The 22282-nt window shown below is 41.7% G+C and overlaps 1 protein-coding gene across 1 annotated transcript in view; it reads left to right on the top strand.

Moving 5' to 3' along the window:
- LOC126154306 (retinal guanylyl cyclase 2) overlaps positions 1–22282 on the top strand; it is a 450774-nt gene that overhangs the window by 141813 nt on the left and 286679 nt on the right. Inside the window, exon 5 of the mRNA XM_049916128.1 lies at positions 2563–2739. Within this exon, the coding sequence (XP_049772085.1) occupies positions 2563–2739 (177 nt within the window). The remainder of the gene's footprint in view (positions 1–2562; positions 2740–22282) is intronic.

Raw genomic sequence — 22282 nt, 5'->3', positions numbered from 1 at the left:
ATAATAATCACAAAAAACTTATTTTTACGTCCTTCGACAATTTTGATTTGTTCACGAACAGTTTTACGGCTTCTTGGGCCACCATCTGATGACATCTGAATGTCGCAACCAAAGACAATATAAGTGTACGACACACATAGAGTAGGAATATCTATGGAGTTGACATTGTGATGTGCAGAACAGAATTTTTGTCGTCAACATACTTTGTCTCCCAGCTGATACGACTTTGCTTTTGCACACACGTTTTGTAGGCATCTTACCAATTTGCACTGATTATCTGGAATGAATTTATTTCTTTGGAGATAAGTGCAAGGGCGTTTCGACTGCTTGCGACATCTCACAGATTAGATTAGTACTTGTTCCATAGATCATGAATACGACACTTCGTAATGATGTGGACCGTGTCAGGTTATAAACGGTGTATATACAATATATTACATTACACAAAATATTACATGACACTTAATATTTTTTTGTGTGGTTGGGGAAATTACACACTTACTATATCCAAAAATTCATTTAATGAGTAGAAGCAGTTGCCATTCAGAAATTCTTTTAATTTCCTTTTAAATGCTATATGACTATCTGTCAGATTTTTTATGCTATTAGGTAAGTGACCAAAGACTTTTGTGGAGCATAATTTACCCCCTTTCTGAGCCAAAGTTAGATGTAACCCTGAGTAGTGAAAATCATCCTTTCTCCTAGTGTTGTAGCCACGTACACTGCTATTACTTTTGAATTCGTTCGGATTGTTAATAACAAATTTCATAAGTGAATATGTATATATTGTGAGGCTACAGTGAAGCTCCCTGGCTCTTTAAATAAGTGTCTGCAGGGTGATCTTGGATGAGTTCCAGCAATTATTCTGATTACAAGCTTTTGTGCAATGAACACTCTTTTACTCAATGATGAGTTACCCCAGAATATGATGCCATACGAAAGCAGAGAATGAAAATAGGCGTGGTAAGCTAATTTACTGAGACGTATATCGCCAAAATTTGCAATGACCCTAATAGCATAAGTAGTTGAATTCAAACGTTTCAGCAGATCTGCTGTCTTTTTTTTATAAAATAAAATTTGGGATTGGCACCGGTCTGCACGTTTCAGCAGATCTGCTGTTATTTTTTTTATAAAACAAAATTTGGGATTGGCACCGGTCTGCACTTGACCATATTTATGAGTCCCTGTTTTAATAAATTATGCTTCAGTGTACAGTAAAGTGGAAGTATCCCGAAAAACATCGGGTATAGAATTACGAACTGCAACAAATTTGCGATTAACGGCTGTCCATTTTTTATCGATTTTGCTTCATATGTTTTCTCTTTATAATAGACAAAGCCCAAAGAAAGAACAAGGCCAACTATTCTTCACAAACACACACACACACACACACAGACACACTTCTCCTTATGAAAACATTCGTCTCTAAATTGTTTTAATTACACTGACATCTTCATACAGCCTTCATTGTCCATTTTATAGGTTTACAGTTTCAGTGCATTACAGTTATGGCTTTCGTACTATTTTGCGGTTGTGTCCATCCTTTTTGTGTTGTGTTGATGTTCATTACTTCAAACGTAATCGCCGTCGCTGTGAATGCGTTTGTCTCACTGTGAGAAAATAATGGTCACTGTGTTGATGAAAAACGTTTTTAGTTGCCTGTGAAGTCATGACTGAACGAAGGAGTGACCTCTTTGTCTGAGGCAAACTAACGGCCATGAATATCTTTATTCACAGCTCACAAAATATGGAAATCGCATGGGGAGAAATTGGGACTGAATGAAAGATGTTTAAGATTTTCCCAGCGAAACTTTTACAGCATAGCCGGAACAACCTTAGGAAGATGTGGGCCCGCTGGGAAACCCCTACACATCCTCCATACAGTCTCGATATCTCCCTATGCAATTTCCATATTTTTGGAATGCTGAAAAAATACATTCGTGGCTGTTGATTTACTTGAGCCGAAGAGGTGGACACATAGTTCTAATCATGATCTCGTAGGGAATTTCAAACATTTTTCCATGAAAACATTGAGCACCTGTCTCACAGTAGAATAAATGTATGAACAAGAATGGCAGTTACTTTTGAAGCAAGAAACAGTTTACTTACTTCTATTCCATCTGTCTCTCATCTGACTGCCCCTTACACTTCAGTGTTATTGGTCTTATAATTAAAATCCTGGACATCAGAGGAATTTTATAACTGTCGGTGGAATGGCAAGTTGTATTTATAGAGAAGGGGCAGCGCCGGAGAAGAGACAGTAACTGTGTTTATGAAGTATTTATACTGAAAGTAGACTAGATATTGAACAGCGGCAGAAAACTATGCACCGGACTTAGACGCTATTCACGCACCTCTCCACCTCTTCCTAAGAGAGACTCCAAGTATGAAGCATATTTAGAGAAGCATAAGTCAAGGACGAGCTGTGACTCCCACCAGATCTCAGCCGTGGATCCGCGCCTGCGCATTGGTGTTGGCAGGCTGGTAAAATTCGTGTAGGTGGACGGCCGGTGTGTGGCGGGCTGTTGAACGCGGCGTGGCGTGGCGGTGTGCGTGTTGCAGCTGCACGGGCTGCGGCACGAGAACGTGAACCCGCTGCTGGGGTGCCTGGTCGACTCTTCGCGGCCGGCGCTCGTCTTCGAGTGGTGCAGCCGCGGCTCGCTGGAGGACGTGCTCGTGCAGGACGAGATCAAGCTCGACTGGTCCTTCCGCCTCTCGCTGCTCACCGACCTCGTCCGGGTGAGTACCAGCCAGGCCCCCTTTTCGTTTCATTTAAGGGGCTCCGGAACGCCCTATACTTGCAATGTTAAAATAACGCTTATAAATTACATCTTTCCTCACAAAGTATTTGAGGTAGGAAGTTGAACATTTTACAGATTATTTATTGGAATATGGGCTACAACTTAACACAGGGATTTTACAAAATTTTAGTTCAGTTATTAAAGATGATTTTTTTTTCAATTGTAATGAAAATTCACAACATTTTTTGCAATTTTTTATTTATATATTCAAAAATATACAGTTTTTTGGAAAAAGGCTGTGTTAAATTATGCAGAAGGTACTGTGTAACATTTACTGAAAGTTTGAAACAAATATGTTTGGAAGATCCTTAGAAAACATGTAATTAGTATGAGAAAATAAAAGTTTTGGGAATCGAGCAACGAAGATTGGATTAACTTTTTAGTGCATTCCAGGTCCATAGGATGGATTATCTTCATCCTCTGCAAACTCCTCCTCCAGCTTCCTCTTGTTCCTCCTCCTGTTTACTCTTGCTTGTATTTCTAGACTCTTTACAGCCCTGTCTGCAGCCCGAAGGAGTTCCTTGTCTAAAGCAAGCATCGCTCGTACCATGTTAGAACCTATCTTCATTCCCATATTTCTAAATACATTGCACCTTACAATGTTGCCATCATCGCAACAGCATCGTACACACCAAAGTGAAGTGTTTCTATTCCAACAAATACAGTCTTGGGGATTCTCGACAATATAACACTATTTACACTTTCATTGGGGTTTTGAGTTTTTCCGTGAATACACTTTTTCAACAGTTCAGGTGCTGCTAAGTCTCTGAAAATAGGTTAGCCACAACACATGCTTTATCTCACATCACTAAAATGTACCTGATGAACACGGACGTTAATAATAACACAATTTGACAGCAGTTTAACAGCGCCACAGTGGGTCACGCCCATGTAGAACACATTTCAAAAAAAAATTTAAAAATAGTTGTAGTCTTCGGAATTGAATAAATTATATATCTACTAAAAAGTAATAGTCTACAGATTCAGAAAACGCAAAAAAGTAAAAATTGAACTTTTCATGATTTTGAGCCTTTCCGGAGCCCCTTAAGAATACATAGTAAGAACTGTCTGATGCAGCTCTCCACACTTGTGTGTATCCTGTCCGAGCCTCTTCATCTCTGAATAACTAACGCAACCTGCATCCATTTGAACATGCTTACTGTAGTCGTCCTTTGGTCTCCCAAATTGCCCCGGTGGCCGTGCGGTTCTAGTCGCTTCAGTCCGGAAACGCGCGACTGCTACGGTCGCAGGTTCGAATCCTGCCTCGGGCACGGATGTGTGTGATGCCCTTAGGTTGGTTAGGTTTAAGTAGTTCTAAGTTCTAGGGGACTGATGACCTCATATGTTAAGTCCCATAGTGCTCAGAGCTATTTGAACCATCTCCCAAATTGACGACATCCTTGCTGCCACAGGATGTGTCTTATCAACCAATCTCTGCTTTCTGCATCTACATCTACAGCTACACGTACGTGATTACTCTGCAGTTTACAACTAAGTGCCTGGCAGTGAAGTTCATGGAACCACCTTTGAGCTATTTCCCTACCATTCCACTCTCGAACAGCCCGCGGGAAAAATGAACACTTAAATCTTTCTGCGTGAGCTCTGATTTCTCTTATTTTATTATGATGATCATTCCTACCTACGCAGGTGGGCGCCAACGCAATATTTTCACAGTCTGAGGAGAAAGTTTGTCATAAAAACTGCACGAGAAGATCCTGCCGCAACGAAAAACGCCTTTGTTGTAATGATTGCTACACCAATTCACGTGTCATATCAGTGGCGCCCTCATCCCTATTTTGCGAAAGTACAAAACGAGCTGCCCTTCTCTGAACTTTTGCAGTGTCCTCCAGTCATCCTACCTGATGCGGATCCCACACCACACAGCAATAACTCCAGAAAAGAAAGTACAAGCGTGGTCTAGTCAGTATCTTTAGTAAACCTGTTGCACTTCCTCAGTGTTTTTCCAACAAATCGTAGTCTATAGCCGTGCAATTTGATTAAAAGCCATCTGCGAGCTACGGTGTCAAAACCTTTCAAGAAATCTAAACCTATGGAATCAACTTGACATCCCCCGTCAATATCACTCATTATTTCGTGAGAACAAAAAACTAGTTACGTTTCACAAGTCAACTTGTGCCATTAACTTTTTTTTCGATCATTTATTTCCTCGTTACTCACTCGATTTCTTTATCTAATCTTCTGTAACATCATATTTAAAAAAACTTCTATTCTATTCTTGTCCGAACTGCTTATCCTCCACGCTTTACTTACGTATATGCTACATTCCAAGCAGCTACCTTCACAAAAGACTCCTAACACTTAAATTTATTTTACATGACAACGGATTCCCTTTATTCCAGCAATACTTTCCTTGATATAGCCACACTTTTTTTGTAATTTCTCTATTTCGGCCAGCTTCCGTTATTTTGCTGCTGTCATTTCTTATCGTAATTCTCTCATCATCGCGTGATTTAACTCGATTACACGCCATTACCTTTCTTCTATTTTCATTGATGTTCATCTCACATTCTCATTCCATCACGTTATTACTTCCATTCAATCGCTCTTTCAAATATTTTACGGTCTCGGGAATAATTACAGTGTCACCAAACCTCAATGTTTTTACTTCTTCTCCCCGAACTTGTGATTCCATTTCTGAACTTCTCCCTGACTTCTTGCACTACTTGCTCAATGTACAGATCGAACAACATCGAGGATTGGCTACAGCACTATCGTACTCCCTTCTTAACCACTGTTTGCTTTTCATGTCCTTCGGCCCTGATAACTGCAGTATGGCTTCTGGACAATTTGTAAATAACCTCTCTCTCCCTGTATTTCATCCACGATTCCTTCAGAATTTCAAAGCGTACATTCCAGTAACATTCACAAAATCTACAGCTGCTACGCTGTGTGATCAAAAGTATCCGGACACCTGGCTGAAAATGACTTACAACTTCGTGGCGACCTACATCGGTAATGCTGGAATTCAATATTCTGTTGGCGCACCCTTAGCCTTGATGACAGCTTCCACTCCCGCAGGCCTACGTTCAATCAGGTGCTGGAAGGTTCCTTGGGGAAAGACAGCCCATCCTATTGCACTGAGTGCTGCACTGAGGAGAGTTATCGATGTCGGTCGGTGAAGCCTGGCACGAAGTCGGCGTTCCAAAACATCCCAAAGGTGCTCTGTAGGATTCAGGTCAGGACTCTGTGCGGGCCAGTCCATTACAGGGATGTTATTGTCGTGTAACCACTCCGCCACAGGCCGTGCATTATAAACAGGTGCTCGATCGTGTTGAAAGATGCGATCGCCATCCCCGAATTGCTCTCCAATAGTGGGAAGCAAGAAGGTGTTTAAAACATCAATGTAGGCCTGTGCTGTGATAGTTCCACGGTAAACAACTAGAGGTACAAGCCCTCTTCACGAAAACACGGCCACACCATAACACCACCGCCTCCGAATTTTACTGTTGGCACTACACACGCTGGCAGATAACGTTCATCGGGTATTCGCCATACACTCACCCTGCCATCGGATCGACACACTGTGTACCGTGATTCGTCACTCCACACAACGCTTTTCCACTGTTCAATCGTCCAATGTTTACTCTCCTTACACCAGGCGAGGCGTCGTTTGGCGTTTACTGGCGTGATGTGCGGCTTACGAGCAATCGCTCGACCATTAAATCCAAGTTTTCTCACCTCCCGCCTAACTGTCATAGTACTTTCAGTGGATCCTGATGCAGTTTGGAATTCCTGTGTGATGGTCTGGGATGTCTGCCTATTACACATTACGACCCTCCTCAACTGTCGGCGGTCTCTGTCAGTCAACAGACGATGTCGGTCTGCACGCTTTTGTGCTGTACGTGTCCCTTCACCTTTCCACTTCACTATCACATCGGAAACAGTGGACCTAGGGGTGTTTAGGAGTGTGGAAATATCGCATACAGACGTATCACACAAGCAAGTGACACCCAGTCACCAGACGACGTTCGAAGTCCGTGAGTTCCGCGGAGCGCCCCATTCTGCTCTCTCATGATGTCTAATGACTACTGCGGTCGCTGATATAGAGTAACTGGCAGTAGGTGGCAGCACAATGCACCTAATATGAAAAACGTGTGTTTTTGGGGATGTCCACATACTTTTGATCACATAGTGTATGAACGTAGGTTTGAATATCTTCTAAGGTGGGTCTTACGCACAGTAGTGTCTTGCTTGTTTTTACAAAATGGTTCAAATGCCTCTGAGCACTATGGGACTTAACATCTGAGGACATCAGTCCCCTAGAGTTAGAGCTACTTAAACCTAACTAACCTAAGGACATCACACACATCCATGTCCGAGGCAGGATTCGAAATTGCGACCGTAGCAGCAGCGCGGTTCCAGACTGAAGCGCCTAGAACGGCTCGGCCACAACGGCTGGCTTGTTTTTACATTTTTAAGGGATAAGACTGATCAGTCTCAAGAATGGGTCTACCAGTTTTCCATTCATCTAGAAATTATGCCAATCAGTATTTTGGAGCCATAATTTATTAAACTAAGGTTTGGTACTATTCACTCCTGTCAGCACCTACCTTGTTCGTAAATGGAATTATTACACTCTTCTTGATGAATGAAGGTATTTCGCTTTTCAAATATCTTCGAGTGCAGGTGGAATAGTTTCGTCATGACTGCCTCTCCCTAGGATCTCAATAATTTTGAGTGAATGTTGTCTGCTGCAGGGGTTTTGTTTTGACTTACATCCATGAGATTTTTGTCAAATTCTTCTCGCAGAATCATATATCCCACCTCATCTTCGTTTGCTTCCTTTTCCCTTTCTATGGTATTTCCTTCATTTCCCTTGCATTTCGTCAACCTTTCAGCTTTCCCGTCTTGCTTAGTACAGCTTGCCATATGAGCATTTTATATTCATACAGGTGCTTTTCTCTTCTCCGACGGTCTCTTTCATTTTCCTATAGGCGACGTAGCCACTCCTGATTAGACAATTTTACACTTCTCGTTAATCACATTTTTTCAGACATTTCTATTCCAATTCACCTTCTTTATTTTCTACATTTTTATATTTTCTCCTTTCGGCAATTAAATTCAGTATTTCCTGTGTTATCCAAAAATTTCTATTAGGCGTTGTCTTTTTACCCTATTTGGTCTTCACTACTTTATCATCCAAAGCTGTCCATTTTTCCTGTACGAGCTTTCCTCTACCTCTATACCTCTTTCTCATTTTTCGATCAACTGTTGGCTAACGCTTTGTGTGGAACACTCAACTACATCTGATTATTTCAATAAAATACAGGACACGAAAGCCTATCTGCAAGTTGTCCAGAAATCAGAGTCCTTTTATATGAGTTGAGGACATAAAAGAGCTGCAGTAGTTGACGCCAGAGTGAGACGACGTTCTAGCCTATCTTCTATATTATTCACCCTGTACATCGTAAAGGGTTGGAGCATAATTTCGTATCGTTTTTCCATAAGCTTAATAAACGCAACAGATACACATGACAGAAGCGTTATACATCAATAGTATATTCTCCTTCATTATTTACAACAGTCTGCCAACGCTGGGGTAACTTTTCGATTGTATATGTCATGTGGTTTTCAGGCGGAGTACTTGTCGAACCATGTACGTAGCGCATTTTCATCGGGAAAGAAAGTTCCTTGGGCGTGGTATGACTTCCCAACCCAACTGCTGTGCAGTGTTTTTTGTCAGTCTAGAAAAAGCGGGCGGGCGTTATCGTGGAGTAGCATCACTTCACGCAGTCTTCCTGGTCGTTGTTCTTGGATTGCGTCTACAAGACGTCTCAGTTGTGGACAATAAATGTCAGCATTGATGATTACACCTGCTCCAGCTCATGCAGAACATTATCTTTTGTGGATGCGCGCAGATCTTTGAACAGGGAGTTGCTGCATTGTTTTGGGCTCAAGCATTCCTTCTTTTCCTCATGTTAACATAAAGACACCATATATCGTCACCAGTAACGATACAAGATAGGAATGGTCGGTGTTGTTCAGAAGCCAATGGATGACGAGGAACAGAGTTGCGCACGTGGCCACGTGCTGATTTTTGTGATTTTAGCTTAGAGCATGCAGTACCCAAACACTCAATTTTTGAACCTTCCCCATTGCATGCTAATGCTGCATGATTGTGGAATGACTACACATTTGATAGTTCTCGAGTACACTGACTTGGATCATCGTGTATAAATGTGTTTAAATTACCTTCGTCAAACCCCTAAAGGCCTTCCTGAACGTGGAGAGTCACTAATGTCAAAATGATCCTCCTTAAAACTAGCAAATCATTTTCTTTCCACGCTCTGTCCAATGGTATTATTCCAATACACGTGTTTCTGGCTGCGTCCGCCAGTTGTCACTCCTCTACTGAACTCATACAGAAGAATATCTCGGAAATGATCCGATCTCTCCATTTGGCACTCAATTTTATAGCTTCCACAGCCCTACCCACTGTCTCCAAATGCGAAAATGACAATATATAGACTCAAGTAGCAACAGTGAACTTAAAATAAAAAATGACAATCGATAAATAAACCCATAGCACCCAGAATACCAACATGCAAAACGAAAACACTACGAACCTATGCACCAACCTAATACAAAAACCAAAAATAATCGGGGAGAAATTTGAAAAATGAATTAAAGTTCCGTGAGCGGAAATAAAAACGTTTGATGATGGCATTGTGACTCTCTCGGAGACAGCAAAGTGCTTCCAAAAGCGAAATGGAAAATGTCTTATGAAGTTGTCATAAAATGAATACCAACAAAAGTAAAACAAGAATAACAAAATGTAATCGAATTCAGTCAGATGATGCTGAGGGAATGACACTAGATGAGACACGAAACAGCAGACGAATTTTATTGTTTGGGCTAAAAAATAAAATAGTAAATTAAAGAGGTTATAAAACACATTCTAGAAACAGCAAGGGAAGCTTCCCTGAAGAAGACAAATTTGTTAATAACGAATGTCAATTTAAGTGCTATGATGAATCGTGGATATAAGCGGTACAGACAAGAGGGGGATAGAAGCTCTGAAATGTAGTGCTATAGAAGAGTGCTGAAGATTAGGTGGGTAAATCGATTAAGTAACGAAGACCTACTGAACTGACTTGGGAAGAAATATCGTTATTGCACAAATCAGTTAAAGAAAGGGACAGAGTGGTAGGACATGCCGTAAGGTATCAAGAAATAGTCAGTTTATTAATCGAGAGTTTCGGGAGTAAAAATTGTGGAAGTAGACAAACGCTTGAATAAAGTAAAGTGGTTCAAATGAATGTAAGTAGCAGTAGTCACATCGACGTTAATAGACTTTCACGTCGAACAGACGTGCCCAAGGAAAAGATGAAATAATATTTTTGAAAATGTAAATAATTATACATAGTACATGAAATAAATCAATAAGAATTTCTAGTGTTTTCATTCGTAATACATTAATGATTTCCCTTACCTGCTGTGGATTTGAGAAGAATAAAAAGTTTTCTGAATGTAGACATGAATATGAGCATCGATTTAAAAATGAACATCTTCGTTACATTACTTGGAGCAGTTTACGTGAGCCACTCAGGTAGTTTCTAAGACTTGTTCGTGTGCTTCAGGCACAAGCTGGGAAGTAACTACTTGTACAAATGGCGAGCAATTTGCCGGAAATCTCACTCGTAAATTCTCTCGCACGGGGCACCACCTGACGCTGCGCATAGCCAGAGGCCTTAGACCACAGTAATTTAGCTCTAATCTTCCTCTCATTTCGCTTTAAGTATGACAGCCAACTTTCAGCTAACTTATATTAATTATTAAGTTTTGAGATATTACTCTAGTTAACGTAATGTCGCATGACGAAGCAGCAAGTTTTGATTAGCTTTCCTAGATAAATGACCTTTTTACCTCAGGTATAATGATCCAAATCCTAGCCATCTTTATCAAAAGCATAGATGCTGTGGTTTTTTGAAAGTTGAATGTCCTCCATTCCTTGTTTCTCTCTTCCTCTTTGGTCAAATGTTCGAGCGAAATGAAAACAAGACTCCCTAGAAATTTCACAATGTTTTTTCGAAGCCAAACGAAGAGTGGGAAATAGACAAGTGGGGAACCAAATTCACCTGCGTAAGTTCTAGTTTTGCAAGGATAGGTCTAATTGCTTGAAAGTAATAAGGGTAATTAACAAAAACTGAATTAGCGATTTGAGGGAAATAATACAACGGATTTTTGTGTGAGTCTTCATAGACAAACGAAGAGAAAGAAATGGACAAATGGGTATCACATTGGTCTGAGTGAGGCCTAGTTTTGCAGAAAACCAGGTGCAATTGATTAGAAGTAATAAGGATAATTAAAAAAAACTTAATCCGTAACATAAGGTAAATTTTTTTCCGAATTTTCATAAGCGAACGAAGAATGAGAAATGGACACATGGGGTATGAGATTGTCCAGCGCGTTGTCTAGTTTTGCAAAACAATATTAAATTGAAATTAATTGAATAACAGCCCTCGGTCCGAAAAAAGAAATCTTTTGACCTAGGTTTCAGCACTACTATGAGTGCCTTCATCAGAAGTAAAAAACTCAAACTGGCATGTCATGTATAAAATAAATATCAAGCGATAAAGCTTTAGTCACAAAATCACAAAATTTTTGAAATATAAAACATAAAAAGCAAGCCACTATAGGCTGCTCACACATATCGAGCTACGGTAGCATCATTCTGATGTTGCCCCTACCGATGTATTTTATGCATCCCATTCTACGTCTGTATCAGGAATTGTATGCAGACAGGCGACAGCCAAGAAATCGATATTAGTTCCATCTTAGACATTTGGGCGACTGTTACCAAACGGAATCCAAGTGTCTACAGTCTTTCTTTGTGTAATTACCGGTATAGTCATAAAGGTTTCGGAAGTCTGTGTAAGTTTATTCCGTTTATAGTTCTTAACCTTTAACAAATGATTCAAAAACGTTCCCTAGTAAAGTGTGTTCCATCATCGGTAACAACGAATTAACAGAAGATATCCAAATGGGAAACATGGAAGTAACCACTTTCTGAGAAACAATAGATTAAAAATATTAATATATGACTTGCCGCTAAAGTAGTTTAATAAACAATGTTTGTACAATAGGACTAAGATGTCTTCGTATACTTATTAGTTATTCTGCGACATTTCGAGACTGTGCTTCCCATCTAAAGCGAAATGGCCAACAACATTGTTCTGTCATGTGAGCTTGCATAAAACGACATCGGTAGGGGTAGCTGACTCATCCAGTATATTGATCTTTCCAATGGGTCATATACCAGACAGTCGTTACCGCAAACGCTTCCCATTTTGATATCTCCTGTAAATTCCGTTGATTCCGATGGTAAATGACGCTTTATAAGGCAATGTTTCTGTACAATTTGCGAAAGATTAAGTACTATAACCGGAATAAACACAGTGATATCCGAAACGTGAGTCACTACACCGCTAATTACACAAACAAAGACTGGACACACTTGGATACGTATGGCAGAAGCGAGTTAATCTTGGTCAAAAAATACCGTGTAACTCACGGTCCATCCTCACTTGTATTTTTTACAGCATGATACCGTTGGATAACAGTCGCCCAAAGCTCTTAGAGGGAACTTACATCGATTACGTGCCTGTCTCCTGTCTGGGTACCGTTCCTGACTTGACATACTGAGGGTTGCATAAAACGGATCAATATGGGCAGACTGCATAGTGCGGACATGTTCACTAGGATCCTACAAGGCACAATCTGAAGACGTATGAATACGATTGGTAGTTCAGTTACCTACATTTGAAACCCAGATATTTCTTTGCGAATGCTATTCTTACTTTATGTTCAGTAATGTGACCTGTAGTAATGCCACACGAAGTATACAAAAAAGGTACTTAAAGTCGTAGAACAAGAAATTACAGGTTAAATTGTAGTTCACGGATCTTTTCGTCGCTGATCATAATCTTCCAGACAAATCAGCATGTTTGTCGGGGATTCGAAACAACGCGTAACGATTAGTCGATTGCACCATTTGGTCAAGACTCACTGTACGTTTTGGGTATTGGTCAATGCTTAAACTTTCCTTGCTGTGTTTGTATCGTGAAAATAAATAGTACTGCACTAAGACGGGCCAAGCTTTCAATCATCTTACATACCAAAAAAGTGCTTGCGAGATCATGACTTAAATACCTAGGGCTCCTTGCTTGTAGATACAGGACGTTTCAGAAGATACTTTGCAGTTTAATGTGATACAGCATCCTAACAAAGTAATATATACCAATAGCTTTTGGTTTATGTGAGTTACTAACAAGAAACCGAAAAGATGTGTGTGAACGTGTCCTCCACATTATATCAGGAGTTTAGCGCATGACAATTTTTATTAAAAATATGGACTGTGGTAATTACTTTCTTCGGGCTAAATCTGAGGTTCAAATGCAAAGGAATAGCCAAACGCGGTATGCAATGAAAGCACCCTCACGGCCATTCACATGCCAGTGCTTCAGCAGATTTGCAGCGGCGCGACTTTCTATTTTGGAACAGTAGCTTATTTAATTATTTGGTGGTATGTGTCTTTCTTATCGCCGATTCCAGACTGAATTTCGCTCCTTAGTTCCGAATACTGGACCTAACTGACCTCTGAAGAATTAATTATATAAATATGAATTACTTAATGTGAAGATTTTCATAAATTACTGCAACCAGTCATCTTTTGTTTTGCTCCTAAATTTTTATTTTCCATTGCCTGTTTGGAATCGCCTAGCGATTCATCATCAGTTGTTACACGTTTAATGCATGTTTGCAACATTCTGGGGTTCGTGTAGTAACAAGATGTAAGCATTGAATGTGATGAGAATTAGTGACACTATGAGGTAGATTAATTTTACAGCACTTCAAAAACTTAGTCACAGGTAACAATTTCCACTTGCTATATAAAACGTAAATAAACCAAAGATCAAGACTAAAGTTGTGTTCAGAGAGCTTTTGTTGGGGCAGAGAGCTTCTTTGTTCAGCACTTGCATTGCACATTGGCGACAGTAAGTATGGGTCTGTTTATATTATAATCGTTTTTGCAAAAATAAGATGTATTTTCATGGCAAAATTGACATGTTCTATTTACAAAATCTATTCAACAATGAGTTTGTATTATATTTCTTTGTAAAAAACTTGTTACTTTTGTAATAGTGAATATAATGAAAAAGATATATACTTACTAAGTTTGGGAAGTGCTGTGATATTAACGGTACTAGGAAATCCTAGAATAATGTATGTTCCAAGAACAAACCAACAGTTGCTAATAACTGGAAGTACAGTAATGCAACTAAATCTATCTCATAATGTGAAATAATTCTCGCCACATTCAGTCCTTACATATTTCATTTTTATATCCTGCCACAGCTACACGGACCGCGCAATGTTGCACACGCACATTAAATATTTACCATCTTATGATGAATCGCTAGGCTATTTTAAACCAATAATGGAAAATAAAAATTGAACAAAAGAAAGAGCTACTTTTTACAGTAATTTCTGGAGATATTTCACTGTTGCAATGTTCCACGTCCATACAGGATAAAAGTTTTAATTATATATATATTAAAGCAGCTCCAGTGGTCGAAGTGTAGAGAAGTGTGAGAAGTGTTTTCAGTTTGATTACGTAACATACGGTGATTAATAAGCTCAGTTGATTCTTTTACTAGCACAACCAGAGATAGTCAAACCCACCACCGAGTTTGAATACGACTCGAACTGTTCGAACACTTTACGTCACAGTTCGGGAAATCTAGGGTTTTGTTCGATCTTTTGATCAGCTTGCGATCTTGTGACTTTTGCTGGTACTCTCACCACTTGTATTATCGCTTTTAATACATTATGGATTTTAATACTGGAAGAACTGTGAAACATAGACCGAAATATCTTCTAAGGTGCAGGTCATGCGTAACAACAGCAACTAATAAATAGATAAATTTGCAAACGTGAATCTGACCATTTCTCAAGCTTTCGGTCGTCCCGCGATATAGTGACGTCTCCAAGACGGGTTTTGCCACTGCAATGCATTCTCACGATAGAAATACAGTCACTTCATTCGGCAGTCACATTGTTCGGCATTTCATTCTTCATTAATTCTCTTGACAGTTTCAGCTGAAAGTTACCGTCTTCAAAGTGATTAAAATCTGATAATATTTATATCTGTTATTACGTGAACAGGCATTGAATTGCAGCCGGCCTGGGTGGGCGAGCGTTCTAGGCGCTAAAGTCCTTAAGTTAGTTAGGTTTAAGTAGTTCTAAGTTCTAGAGGACTGATGACCTCAGATGTTAAGTCCCATAGTGCTCAGAGCCATTTGAACCATTCTTGAATTGCAAACTACTTGGTAAATCATTAGCGCCTCTCACAAAAAGATAAAATATTATTCTGGGTTCAGTCAAGTAATATTTTTTGGAGAACTAGATTTTCGTCTTAATCTTTTACCTTTACTGAAAAATCGGCATAAATGTTGATTCATACGTATCGGCCGGCCCGTGTGGCCGAGCGGTTCTAGGCGCTTCAGTCTGGAACCGCGTGACCACAACGATCGCAGGTTCGAATCCTCCTCGGGCATGGATGTGTGTGATGTCCTTAGGTTAGTTAGGTTTAAGTAGTTCTAAGTTCTAGGGGACTGAGGACCTCAGATGTTAAGTCCCATAGTGCTCAGAGCCATTTGAACCATACGTATCGGTACTGTATGGGAACTATAGTAAATTTGTTCAAACGTAAAACGAGATTGTACTGTAGTAAGATTTCGTGCTATCCTTTCTAACTTCAAAGAATTCAACGTCACTTTCGTGCATTATAACTTCATATGACCAGAGATAGTTCTTGAGCATCATCATTAATTATTCATTTGACTTAATATGCGTGTTAAACATTAAGAGCGCTTTGGTATTGGACTCTCAAAGGATTCTTAGTGTGAGCTTACCAGAAAATAGCTTCACGAATAGGTTTATATACGCTCAAAAACAGTTTCAATTGTTTTATTACTCAGAACATTATACTCTCTTTGCCATGTAAAACTTGAAATCAATTACCTAGTATACTGAAGCATTTGTATCTCATACAGATTTTGATCGATACAACTCTCAATCAGTACTGAATATACATCATTTCATACAACAACTTTTTCACAAGTTTACATTGTGAAAACAGTGGACATAGAAAATTAAGTGTAGCTTCCAGCAGCATCTCTTTTCCCGCGGCCATCGAAAAAATGGTTCAAATGGCTCTGAGCACTATGGGACTCAACTGCTGAGGTCATTAGTCCCCTAGAACTTAGAACTAGTTAAACCTAACTAACCTAAGGACATCACAAACATCCATGCCCGAGGCAGGATTCGAACCTGCGACCGTAGCGGTCTTGCGGTTCCAGACTGCAGCGCCTTTAACCGCACGGCCACTTCGGCCACTCCCAGAGGCCAACTGTCTTAAGCTAGCATGGGATCCACGAATAGCGTCCCATACATCGCCAACACTACAAATGATGGGCCTTTTTGCACACAATAAAAATTTAGAAAAGTGTAGTGGGTATCCATCAGGCAGTTGTATTAGCGCAATACATAGTAAAATCCAGTTACAGTACAAACAATTTCTTCTATCGAAAGAATAACACAGACTGGACATGAGTCGCACACAAAAAAGGCAATACAGATGAAGTCGTTTCAGTTGCTAAACCTTCCTACGGTGTTTTCGGTGTTCCAAAAGTGATTCTTCCCACGGCTTACGAGCAGTAACACAACGGTTGGCGAAGTCTTCTGGATTAACTGAGAAAAAATTAACTTTAATTCCAGAAGTGAGAAAACCGAATCATTTTAAGAACGAATTCTCGAAAGAATCCATTTTATTCCCTAGGTATAACTTTGTACAATGATGAGCCAAACATTATGACCACCGGCTTATTAGCGTGTTGGTTCAACTATCAAACGTATTACATCAGCGGTTCTGCGTGGCATTGAATCGCTAAATCCTTGGAGGTCTACGAACAGGTCACACAATTTCCAAAAGTTACGGGCCGGTGGTTTTCTGGACGAAGAGCTGGGGTCCCATACGTCCCAGAGATGTTCCACTGGGTTCACTTCAGGCGAATTTGGTGGCCAAGACATCAACGTGAGTTCACTGTCATGCTGCTGCAACTACTGTAGCACGATTCTCGTCTTGCGATACATACAGTTATCGTGCTGGAAAATGCCATCGCAGTCAGGAAGGATGCAGTCTGTCCGCAGTGACGTTCGCGTAATCCACAGCACTCAAGGCGCCTTCGATTACCGCCACAGGTCTCATAGAAGCCCAGGTGAATGTCGCCCAGAGCACAATAGTACTACCAGCCTGCGTCCGTGACGCGATGCGGGTTTAAAGCATCAAGTTCGCCTGGATATCGGCTTATCCGATTACGACCATCGGCCTTGTTAACAAGCAACATGGTTCACTCGATCCGCCTGATCGGGTGAACACGTTCGCATTGATTAATGGTACAATCTCGACAAGCTGGAGTCCACCGCAATCGTTATTCGCGATGTCGCAGGGTGTAGGTGTCGTCTGCTACGGAGCCGCATGTTCAACAATGTGCGGTGAATGGTGTACTCCAGGACACTTCCACAATTATATTCTGTTGTCAGATACATCACAGATCTCCGCCTATTCGACAGACCGGGCAAGCTTCCAACCTCTGCCTTCTACGATGTGGCGTGGCTACCCAACCCCTTGTCGCCTACTCGTGTTGTCTCTGTCCTTCAACCATTTTCCACGAATGCACACGACAATAGCACACTACAACCAAATAACTCTGCCGTTTTCCAGATTCTCATTCTCAGGCAACAGACTATATAATCTGTCTTTTGTCAAAGTAGTTTGTGTCAGTAGACTCGTACCATCGCCAGAATGATTCCTCATTCGACTCTGCTCTGCTTATATACACAGTCCAGTCACATTAATGTGACCACCTGTCAAAAGCCTGATTAATCAGCTATTTCAGCGCGAGACGTGCTGGAAGAGAGTCAGTGAGGTTCTGCGAGGTACGGGCAGTAATATGGAGCTATGCTGACTCCAGTGCTGTGGCCAGTTGCTTTAGATGTCTCAGTTGAGAATCCACAGCGCGAATGACCGATCAAAATGATCCCATAGATTCTCCATTGGATTTGAACCCACGGAGCTTGATGGCCAGAGGAGTATGGTAATCTCATCCTGGTGTCTTCGAAACACGCACGTACACTGGAAGCTGTGTGATACGTTGCGTTGTCCTGCTGGTAGATGCTGAGGAAAAACAAGCAACATAAAGGGGTGGACACGGTCCCATAGGATATATGCATACCAGTGTTGATCCCGTGTGCCTTCCAGAATGAAAGCCAGGGGAACATACCCAAGACCATAAGGCTCCCTCCTCCAGCCTGGGCCCTTATGATGATTGTTGCAGGGCCAACGGTTGTCTGTCCAGTGGAGCATAAAACGAGATTCATCTGAAGAGCTCACTTATAGCCATTCAGTCGTCGTCGAATTACGATATTGGCGTGCAAATTCCAGCCTTCGTCACCAATGAACAGCAGTCAGCAAGGGTGCATGAACCAGGCTCAACGTTTGCCGAACGGTCATTAATTAGACACTGTTTGCAGCACCTTGGTTCATCTAGGCATTCAGTCGCTCAATAGCTGCACGTGTATTAGCCCGTATACATCTTCACTCCTGTCATCTATGGCCCGTCGTGCACCACAGTAGCCTCGGTGTCGGTTTTGGATAGCGCCATTTTACCATGCACGGTATACTTTAATCATTGCACCATGTGAAGAGTCTACAAACTTTGCTGTTTGGCAAATCCTTCCAACCTTGGTCCGAAACTCAATGATCATGCCCTTCTGGACGTCAACTCCCAGCAGCACGGGAAGAGGATACAGACTTTGCTGTTTGGCAAATCCTTCCAACATTGGTCCGAAACTCAATGATCATGCCCTTCTGGACGTCAACTCCCAGCAGCAAGTGAAGAGTCTACCAACTTTGCTGTTTGGCAAATCCTTCCACCCTCGGTCCGGTTCAAATGGTTCTGAGCACTATGGAACTTAACATCTGTGGTCATCAGTCCCCTAGAACGTAGAACTACTTAAACCTAACTAACCTAAGGACATCACACACATCCATGCCCGATGCAGGATTTGAACCTGCGACAGTAGCGGTCACGCGGTTCCAGACTGAAGCGCCTAGAACCGCACGTCCACACCGGCCGGCCCTTGGTCCGGAACTCAATGATCATGCCCTTCTGGACGTCAACTTCCGGCAGCAAGTGAAGAGTCTACAAACTTTGCTGTTTGGCAAATCCTTCCACCCTTGGCCCGAAACTCAATGATCATGCCCTTCTGTCCGCCAAATCCCGGCAGCACGGGAAGTGTCTACAAACTTTGCTGTTTGGCAAATCCTTCCACCCTTGGTTCGAAACTCAATAATCATGCCCTTCTGGACATCAACTCCTGGCAGCACGTGAAGAGTCCACCAACTTTGCTGTTTGGCAAATCCTTCCACCCTTGGTCCGAAACTCAATAATCATGCCCTTCTGGACGTCAACTACTGGCAGCAGGGGAAGAGTCTACAAACTCTGCTGTTTGGCAAATCCTTTCACCCTTCGTCCGAAACTCAATGATCATGCCGTTCTGGACGTCAACTCAATCACTGCGTTTCCGCATTGCGTCACGACTGCACTGTTTTCCGCGCCTTCCCCCATCCCCCAAGATGTGCATTATATACCCTCCCCTGCTACTGCTGCCACCCGCCGTCTGAGAGTGGTTACTACACGTTGCCGTCGAACACAGGTTGTGGTCACATTAATACGACTGGATTGTGTACTTTCCTTATTGTGCCACGTGCCCCAAACGCCACTAGAAGGCATTCAGACTCGCGGTCGGCAGTGGTCATAACGTTTCGGTCCATGATTACATATTCTCTGTATTACGGAACTTCGGAATTGATGCCTTACTTCCAAATCCATTAGGTAAATTATCACGCGGCCAAGGGAATTACTAATCAGAGTAAAGGGGTTTCACTACAAAGTGATTAGGAGAACGGTCCCAGTACGTAATATGTTGCAGGGCAGTTCCCACTTTTCCCCGGCTTTGGCCGTCAGCAGGTAGTAAACGGCCGCGATCCGTCGCACCGCAGCCGAGTGTCTCAGCAGCTGGCCTCTAATCTGGGCGGCAGCAGGCGGCGGATTCCAGCGGTCCGGCGGGCAGGTCAGAGCCGGGGCCGTGATTGAGTGTGGGCCCGTACCGGTGAGGCCGGGGTAATCACAGCGGGCTTTCACGGCAGCCGCCGGCCGCACTGGGGATCATCTTTATCCGGCTTAGCTCCCAATACGGCGCCACGCCCCCGCGCCGCCCCCGTCGCCGGGCTGAAAGGGCGCGCCTCTGCGCCTAAAGGTCTGCTAATTACAGAGTCACTCGCGTCACGCCCTTCTCTGGCTTAGCAGCTATAACACTGGCGCCGCTGCTCCACCTGTTTAGCGTCTTCTCTGCATTCGTACCCCAAGCGACACAGGCATATTTACTCAGCGTTCTCCACGGTATTAAACAATGATGCGACAACACGTCGCAGGTACTTAACGGTTTCAGTAGCCGTGTCGAGCCAGTATTAAAACTCGAATACTCTCAGTATTAAAACTTTTGACCGAAAGGAACAGAACGCAATTAAACGTCAAAAACTCCCACGATGTTATTTTGGGAACAGAGGTTCCACTTCAGCCCATTACCATTATTATTATTATTATTATTATTATTATACTGCTGTGCAAAAGTTTAGGACGAGCTACATGAAGTAACATAAAATATTGGGTACTCGGTGGAAATGGACGACAATGCCGGAGCATGTGGCCAGAGGTCTGCCAATTGTACAAACAATATTTCATTACTATCAGCAAAAAAGAAAGATGAAAATCTTCCTGAAGTATAAATATAGAAGTTGTGATTAAATTTTCCTGTACCAAAAATATTTACAAGCAACTTCGTTCATTCACACCGCCTTTAAGATAAAAACAATTATGTTAGTTTGAATGTGGCAGTTGCAAATTGCTATCATTCAGAAACATTTTCTTAATTAATCACTACAATTGTGACTGCACCTTCTCTGTAGGCTCGTACGCATATTTCAAAATTTTTAACAAAAATAAATGTTTTTAGACATCAGACAAGTGCCTAATCATCCCATAATAAAAGACCAGTAACGCTTGTACCGATTGTTATTCTCACTTTTCTACACAGACCTTTTACCGTGCAGTGGAACAGGTCTGCCACACCAAACAATAGCTAGCCAGCCCATCATTAATCCTGTTGTATCTGTTGCTTTTTCTTGGCGAATGTTCCTTCGGTATAGTTTTACGCTGCAGAGTAACATATAAAGGCAGCTCTCCTCGCTTTGTTGTACCTCATAACATCACGTCACTTCTCTTTCTTTCGTTTGCAGTTGACCCGTAATTATATACTTTTCGCCTCTTCATAATCACCTGCCGTATTGCTCGATACGACCCAAAACATGGATTTCCTGTAGGGAACAGAAATGAGCTCTGTATATTCCGTTCAAACTTCCCAGCGGCGGCTATGACATCATCTCCGAACCTGCCGCCTTCGTACGCTCGTAGGCCAGACTTGTGACTCTCCGCCACTGTAAACTCGTCACTTGAGTCGGTTGTAGGGTACAACTGGACTGTATCAGTGTAGAAAGCAGAGCGGAGTGCCCGATTTCCCAAGTATAACAGAGGACTCATGGCATTGCCGCTACATACGCAGCCGTTGGTCATGACGCTTATTATATACCGATACAATGACTCATTGGTCAGCAGTAAATTTAGACATATAAAAACAGGAGACCATCCAATAACTCTTATCAATCAATGCCAAGGTGAGTAACTGTGTACATAACAATCAGAGTTGGTTCAACGTGTTATTGACTAGCTCAGTTTGTGAAATTCACTCTCCTGAATACATCATCCAGTTTTTCTGAAATTGTAATTATATGCTTGTCTGTACATGTGCAGCTCCTCTATTAATTTCCGTCCCATTGAATAATAATAATTTTAATAATTGTTGAAATAAATTTACAGCAATCTTCGAAAAAGTTAGGGAAATGATTGGTTAATCACACAGCTTGCTATTAGCCCCTAAAGGCAATTTTCTATGTTGAAAACAAAGCAGAAATAGCGCGCATGTTGTCGCGAGGACACAACAGTGACAGTTTGTGCCCAGGTTTCGTTTGACTGAGCACATATGTTTTCGTATGACAGAGCTGGAATAAACAAGAATGCAACAATTTTTTGCGCTGAAAGAACTTTTCCAAACATCACTTTCTCTAATGAAGCACACTTGAAGATATATACACAGCATCACTAAATTCTTGTCTTCCACCCACCTTAGTCCCACAAACCACAGCTTCGTTACAGACCATCTAAGCCCGAAATCGTCATTTTGCCATGTCAGTACTACTTTACAACAGCAAGATCGTG

This window comes from Schistocerca cancellata, chromosome 2 (assembly GCF_023864275.1).
Source record: "Schistocerca cancellata isolate TAMUIC-IGC-003103 chromosome 2, iqSchCanc2.1, whole genome shotgun sequence".
NCBI classification, from domain to species: Eukaryota; Metazoa; Arthropoda; class Insecta; order Orthoptera; family Acrididae; genus Schistocerca; species Schistocerca cancellata.
The sequence above is the reverse complement of the archived record's forward strand: the minus strand, read 5'-3'. Positions and strand labels throughout refer to the sequence as shown.